The following is an 8,110-nucleotide window of genomic DNA, read 5'->3' on the forward strand; positions in this document are numbered from 1 at the left end:
AAGTGCTCATTCGCCACTCATTTGGCATCTTCTTCGTTTTCAAAATCCTATTGAAAAGGTCAGTGAGCCATGTTATACCTGTCTCTCCCAAAAGTTTCCACACTTCGATTGGTATATCGTCTGGGCCTATTGCTTTTTTATGCTTCATCTTCTTCAAAGCTACAACCACTTCTTCCTTCCGGATTCGACGATAAAAAGAGTAGTTTCTACACTCTTCTGAGTTACTCAACTCCCCTAAAGAAGCACTCATTTCATGTCCTTCATTGAAAAGATTATGAAAATAACCTCTCCATCTGTCTTTAACCGCGTTCTCTGTAGCAAGAACCTTTCCATCCTCATCCTTGATGCACCTCACTTGGTTTAGGTCCCTTGTCTTCTTTTCCCTTGCTCTAGATAGTTTATAGATATCCAACTCTCCTTCTTTGGTATCTAGTCGTTTATACATATCGTCGTAAGCCGCTAACTTAGCTTCTCTGACAGCTTTCTTCGCCTCTTGCTTCGCTTTTCTATACCTTTCACCATTTTCATCAGTCCTCTCCTTGTATAAGGCTTTACAACATTCCTTCTTAGCCTTCACCTTTGTTTGTACCTCCTCATTCCACCACCAAGATTCCTTTTGGTGTGGGGCAAAGCCCTTGGACTCATTCGTTTAAAATACTATTATAATAAAATTCGTGTTGTAGTTAGGTTAAATTCTCTTACCCCTAGAGGAAGGAGAATAAGAAGAATATTGCTCTTAAGAGAAAAGTGGAACATAAATACAGATGTGATAAATATATAAGACTTATAGGAGGAGTGTACTTGTCATAGCATGTAGGACGTGTCGCCCAACAGAGAATTTTGAGTAGGAAGGCATGAGAGGTTATCCAGGCAAAGTTTCTTTATTTGATGAAACATTTTCTTTAGATTGGATTGGTCATCTTCCCCAAAGTCCCCATCATCACTGACTGAAAGCAAAGCCAGTAGGACTGGCCCGTGCAGTAAGTTAATTACTTCCAGACTTTTCTAACCTAATTTTTTTTCTCCATGTGGCTGATAATCCTATAATCGAGCGGCTCATGTGAAGTTTGATCGTACTGGTCCAATTCATAGAAAATGAAATTACAAGTTAATCACACAGCTTGTTTGGCATAAATTATAATAACCACAAATAATAATAATAAGAAATTAAGATAGAGGTTGATTAAGCACTTCCTGGTTGAAACAGTAGTGGACGAACTCAATCATTTAGATTTTTTTTTTTTTTTTAACAATCGATATTATCAGCATTAAAAGGGTATGAACTAAGTTAAGTTCACAATCGGGTAGCAATAATATAGTTCACATTCATCTTCGGTAAGAATATAACCTAAAACATCTCACTTACAAGTGAAGAGACCGTAGTACTAAGTCATTTTACTTTAATTTGATTCGTATACAAATATATGTACTCCAAACACGTACCAAGCTTGCCATCACATTCTCTCCTCAAGTCACAAATGACAAAACTCACACATTGGTTTTTAACAAGTAATGTTGTGTAGAAATACAAAATTAATCGTTTTACTAACAGATTATTTGACGCACACAAGAATTTGTATCCAACTAATCTCATTAGTGTCTGTCTCAACAACATGATCAACAATTTAAACCACTAACTCCATTATAGTATTATATGTCACATTCCGGTCCGGGCCCCCATCACATTCCGAGTTCGACTCCATAGTAGCATGATACTGATTTGTCACATCCCGGCCCGGGCCTCACCACATTCGGGGCACAACTCTGCCTTAGCACGATATTGTCCGCTTTAGGCCCCGATCATGCCCTCATGGTTTTGTTTTTGGGAATTCACACAAGAACTTCCCAGTGGGTCATCTATACTGGGATTGTTCTCGTGCGAACTCGCTTAACTTCGAAGTTCTTACGGAATCCGAAGCCAGTGAGCTCCCAAAAGACCTCGTGCTACGTAGATATGAGAATATACATATAAGGCTTACATGATTCACTCCCTTAGACGATGTGAGATATTACAATATCTCAACAACGTGACCACTAATTTAAATCAAAGTTTGCAAATTATATGATTTTGTTATTAATGATTGAATTATTAATTAACATGTTTAATTATTTTTTAATAATATCACATCACTTAATTTACAAATTTAATTTGAAAAAGGGGCCTACTGATCATTATTCTTGGTCTAAATATCGATTTTGAATTATAATTAATTTCGATTTTGAAATCCCATCATGTCAAGCAAAGGGTATTGTTGCAATTTGACATGTATTGAAAGAAGAAACAGATGTGGATGAATTGAAAAGAAGTAGATTAAGTGGCAAGACAAGTGCAATCCTTTGGGGCCCTAGAGTGTCCTTGGGTCGTGTTCCCATATGTACATTATATTTACAGGGTAATACTAAAAATGTTAAATTTGTAGATAAAATCTTAGAAACTTAAAAAAATATGAAAGTTGATAATTAATTTATTATTTAAATATTGCTAAACGTATGTATTTTAATAATAATATATCATTTAATTTATAAATTTTATCTTCAAAATTAGTTTTTTAACATTTCCCTTCCACAACCCTCACTTTCTTTCCTTTGGGAAGTCCGCAACCCGAAACCATCGCTCTCTCAGTCTACCACCTATATATGCACATATATTATACATATGCGATTCTAATCAACTAATTACATCAATAAAGGGTTTGTCACTCAAGTTAAATATAATTCTTTATCTATGCATAGACAATGTATTGTTAAATTCTTTGAGGAGAGTGGTCATGATCATTCACACTTACGTTTGATATTCTGATATTTTTTATACTATTCCGTAGTTTAAAAAATAAACTCTAAAAATCCAAGAGTGATGATTACTTAAATATAGAACTACTTGGTAGGTTACGCAACCAAAAAAAAAAAAAAACACGTTTAAGCACTTGAAATATATTTTTAATTAATTTTTTATTGAATTGAAGAACCCTTTTTGTTATCCTGTGTATAAATACCCCCTCGCACATGCAACAACTCCCCTGCATCCTCCATTTCCCCTTCCCTCTCCCTCTCTCTCTCATCACTCCAATTCTCTCTCTTAAAAGCAAACATGGCTGAGGCTGCAGAGCTTCACTATCAACCCAAACCAACCAACAACACAACCACACGCTTAAAACTCTTCGGTTTCAATGTCCAAGAAGACGACGTAGAATCACCCCCCGTACTCGACTCCACCAAGACCGCCACCACCCCTTCCGACTCACCGGAATCCGCCCCATTCTCCACCTCCGGCGACCGTAAATACGAGTGCCAGTACTGCTGCCGAGAATTCGCCAACTCCCAAGCCCTCGGCGGCCACCAGAACGCCCACAAGAAAGAGCGCCAGCAGCTCAAGCGAGCTCAGCTCCAAGCCAGCCGAAACGCTGCGGTCTCCTACGCCAGAAACCCCATCATCTCCGCCTTCACTCCGCCGCCTCACCTCCTCTCCCCGGCCGGATCCCTGATGGTTCCGGCGGCGTCTCCGGCAAATCCGTCGTGGGTTTACGTCCCGCGCACGGCCACCCCGTTCCATGTCTCGCACGGGTGCGTGTTTCCCGCGGCGGCGAATCACGGGAGGGCTGCTGGGAGTTATTCCTACGGGGGCGGTGTAGGGGATTCCGCATTGACGTCAATGGGGCCGTCTCATCACCAGGTACCACAACAAGGCCGGGCCCACGTGAGAGCGGATGGGCCGTCGTTGAGTAGGTTCACGAAAGGGGATGGTGGGCCCAGTTTCGATGACGCGTTGGGCTTGGACTTGCATCTCAGCCTTTGACTTAGCAAACCAAACGGTTTTTGTAATGTGAAATCAGCTGGGAAAAACTGTGTATTTTGCTGATGGAGATCTTTGTACATTTCAAATTTTATTTATTTGTTTAATTTAAGACGTAATTTAACGGCCATATGCATTGCTCATTAGCCTCATTTCTAACATTTTTTCCTTTTTTTGTTTCATTCCTTCTTTTGTCACTAGGGTTTATGATGAGTAGGTAGAATAGAATTCACGTTTGTATTTAGATCATTCTGTTTTTTTTTTTAAATGCGGAAATCCCACTTGCAAGTTAGAATGATGAAAGTGGGACGTCGAGACTTTCTGCGTCTTGAGACGTCGACATACAGTTGAATGCGCACCCAATTTGAGTCATACGTTGCTTGGCCACCATGTGTGTATTTGATATAAAGGAATGTGAAAGTACATGTAAATGTGGAAGTTCTTTGCAAAATCCAAATGATAATGCTCACTTTAGAAAATTTTCAGATTCCTGTTGAGAATCTTAATATCTGTAATAATCTCGACTTTTGAAACAAGAAATTGAGTTGAGAAATTGTTCACATTCTATAGCTACTTTAGAATGTTAATTTTGTTAATTTAGTGAAATTAATTAATTAATTGATATGTAAAATAAAAGATGAGTGTGTCATTGCCAACCATCTGGTGTTGACTACTCAAGTAGTAGTCAGCAGTAGAGATTAAAGTATAGTAAGACTGATTAATAGATTTTGACACTAATTATCTTCAGATTTTACCAATTAATTAAAAAGAATTCATCTCACACACCAATCTGATAAAGTCTTTTATATATATATAGGATGAATCCGTGACACCACTTTTTTGACACACTTTTTTGTGGGACACACTTCGTAATATTTTTCAACAATTCACACCGTTGATGCACAAAATCAGTGAGGACTTTGGTACAACAGAAAGTGTTAAGTTTGTGACCTTTGCAAGATTGCCCCGGTCACTAGTGTAGATAAGTATGTAAATGGATAGAGACAGGAAAGCAAACACAAGATGTACGTGGTTCACCCAGATTGACTACGTCCACGGAGTAGAGGAGTTCTCATTAATTGTGAAGGGTTTACACAAGTACATAGGTTCAAACTCTCATTTAGTGAGTACTAGTGAATGATTTGGTACAAATGACATTAGGAAATATTGTGAGAGAATGATCTCTATTTATAGAAGAGAGTTTCTAGTTTCATTACGACATTGACACGTGTCGTGTTGTGATTGGCTTCTGATATTGACACGTGTCGTGCTATGATTGGGTTCTGATGTCGATACGTGTCGCGTTGTGATTGGTCTCCTGGTTGGAGGGAAACTCTTATGGGTCATTGACGGTATAACGTTGACCGGTGCTCAGTAGTTTCGAGATTGGTCAAGTATGGTACAAACACACATCGTCTATCTTTTAGGTCTTCCCTCAAAGATCATGCATATATACCAAAAATCACCTAAATTTGAAACCATATGACTATTTGATTAATGGTTTAGGATTTCTTTGTGGTTTTGGATTTATCTAATTTTTTGTAGGGGTGATCTATAAATGCTATTCTAAAAGATAGACTGTTCGGATTGTTAAAATATATTACGGAATTGACCCCACAAATACATGTGTCAAAACTAGTATAAAAAAGTTACACCAGAGATATACTTTAGAACAAAACTTGTATAAAAAAGTTACACCACAGATATACTTTAGAACATTCTCTCTTCTTAGCTATAGATCATGAGCTTGCAGGATACAAACATTCTGCATATGATGTATGACATACGTACAAGAAATTCAATCTAAAAACTCAACCTCTTCACCATAATTCGCTCATTTTAAACAAAAAATCATTAGTTGCTTGTGTAAAAAACACATGACTAAATTGTAGCAGCATTGTCCTTATACATTGTAGGCCAATCATCTAACTCCGTGAATAAAATTAATGACAATTAAGAATAAGTAGTCAGTGGATGTTTTTAATTTCTTGGAGTGTAAGCATTTTAGAATGCATCCTAAAGTTGGCTATAGGATGTTACATTTGTTACTAGATATTTTTACAGAGATACCAAAATGATTGATAATTGACAAACTCAATGACCACTTCTGTTGATTTCAAATCTCAGAGACTAAAGTAAGGAGTCACAATAATCTCTTAGACCATTTTAGCTAAAAAGCCATATATAATATATATTCCTTGATGAGCTATGTCTTTAGCCACTATATACGCTCCCTCCTCTCTTTAGCACAGATAAACGAAAGATGCTTCAGCACACATAAACTGTAATATATGACTCCAATTAAAAGACACCAATAACATTAAACCTTATTACTTTATATTTATGTGCTTAAGCATTCACTGACGACAAGATAAATTAGGTAGATAATTGCATCAGCCAAACACAGCGTTCGGCTAACTCAGTAAATAGTCTTAGTTTTTAGTATTTTACTTAATGACTACACAATTTAATTCACTCAAGCTATTACTTCCAATATTCCATATATCATTTCAGGAGTTTCTAGTCACAAACACCTCCAACTAACCCATTGATGGATTGTTGGTGCCTTCTTTTCACCTTTCTTCTTCTTGACTAGGTGGTGTTGATGGATGTGTGGGCCGGGGACCAATCACATGCAGACCAATCTCCCACAACTGATAGAAAATCAGTGGTTTGATTGGATAAGCTGATATAACACTAGGGTTTAAGTCAAACGCTACAATCTTTCAATGTTCCCTGTAATTATTAAGCGATTAGTTTATTAATCAAGGAAGCAGCTAAGGTCTAATGGAGGTTAATTGGTTCCTGATATCCAACCAGAAAAAAGCAGCACAGATAGAGTGAGAGTGAGTGTTGCTGCTGTATTAAGAAATATAATAAACAATAGAGTTCTAGAGAGAAGTGGTTTGATTTAAATTTACAAACTGAGCAAGTTGGGAGAGTCTCTTGTGGGTAAAACAAACTAAAGCATACGTGTTAGCACGAAAACAAGATAATGCATTCCAAGCAAGCATCTAATATATATGCATCGTTGGTTTTTTTCTAGGGTTTCTTCCCACAAATCTTAAGTTGCTCAGTCAAAAGGTAGGTGGCACTACCAAAAATGGTACCCTTTCTTGGTGCAAATTCAAGTCTAGAACTTAACACAACGTTGGTGCTTTTGCACCCAATAACATGATGAACTATGGGCATCCGGGAAGTAAGCTTTGCCTACCTCCTTTAAACGGAAAAGCATTTTTACATTTTTGTTAATTATAGTTTGATATAAGTGCAAATTTTGTTTTCATATTTTCATTGAGTTATGTTTGCATATATCGTTAAACTGTGATTTACATGAATGAAAAGTGACTCGTTTTAAAATATGAGCCATGTAGTGTTTTGATAGTAGGGTGGGAGCTAGCTAGAGAGAGAATTCTACAAGGGAACAAGAGAATTATTTAAGTTATATGTAAAGTAGTAGAGTATAGAGATGGATTTAATTGGATTGGATGCTTTTAGGGTTTTCCTTTTTATTGTTTGTTTGTTTTTGGCATGAAATTTTTGATGATTTGAGGAGTAAAGAAAGGAGCTAAGATAGGGTGTGGAATCAAGTACTTATAATCATAGATTTGAAAAACTTATGCACTTGAAAAAGTTAATTCTTCTTTAGAGCTTTTTGACGATAAGAAAACATCAACCAAAGAGTAGTTGGTGAGGCATATAGCAAAGAAAATCAAACTCACTCCCGCGACTTTGCCTTAAGCAATATATTAATCTCCGGATTGGGTCCCAATTGTAGCTTCATTAGCAAGTGATTATATTAGAGTTTAATTAAGTATGGTATAAGTTCCTAGTCACCATGATCCAATCAAGTTGTGGCATAGTTAAATAATGCACGCCTCTAAGTGTGACAAATCAAGCATACTAATTAGCTTTCCCGAAAATAAGGCCGGGACCAGGGAAGTAGGGTTCTCAATGAGACACATTGCGCCTTGGTTGGATCTAATTGAAGGAGAGAAAAATACAAGATAATTAAGCAGTCTTTTTCTTGTACGAGTACAGTTCAACCACAGGTCACGAACTCATCAGTGACTGCTAAATGCTACCATATTTACACACACACACACATATATAATGGCTTCCATTGGAAAATGACCCTTAACAGGAACCAGTCAAGTATCATTTTCATTTCTGCGTGGGTCTTGCACTGATTCCATTAAATCAATAGGATTTTACAAATGAAGTGGGCGGTTTTGGAATTCAATTGGTAACATATGTCAGTTGCCCCATGTTAGGTTCTCTAATTATTCACTGTAACTAATAATATTATGTATTAGGGTA

The 8,110-nt window shown here is 37.1% G+C and overlaps 1 protein-coding gene across 1 annotated transcript; it reads left to right on the forward strand.

The window, feature by feature from the left end:
- Window positions 1-2,999: 2,999 nt before the first annotated feature.
- On the forward strand, window positions 3,000-3,920 carry LOC126596477 (zinc finger protein GIS3-like). Its single transcript, XM_050263075.1, has one exon. It carries the CDS (start codon window positions 3,089-3,091, stop codon window positions 3,791-3,793), a length of 705 nt encoding a protein of 234 aa, XP_050119032.1. The 5' UTR covers window positions 3,000-3,088; the 3' UTR covers window positions 3,794-3,920.
- The last annotated feature ends 4,190 nt before the right edge of the window (window positions 3,921-8,110 follow it).

Source organism: Malus sylvestris, chromosome 13 (genome assembly GCF_916048215.2).
Source record: "Malus sylvestris chromosome 13, drMalSylv7.2, whole genome shotgun sequence".
In the NCBI taxonomy this organism is placed as follows: domain Eukaryota; kingdom Viridiplantae; phylum Streptophyta; class Magnoliopsida; order Rosales; family Rosaceae; genus Malus; species Malus sylvestris.

Coding starts and splice junctions, on each gene's coding strand:
- LOC126596477 (XM_050263075.1), top strand. CDS start 3,089: ATGGCTGAGGCTGCAGAGCTTCACTATCAACCCAAACCAACCAACAAC.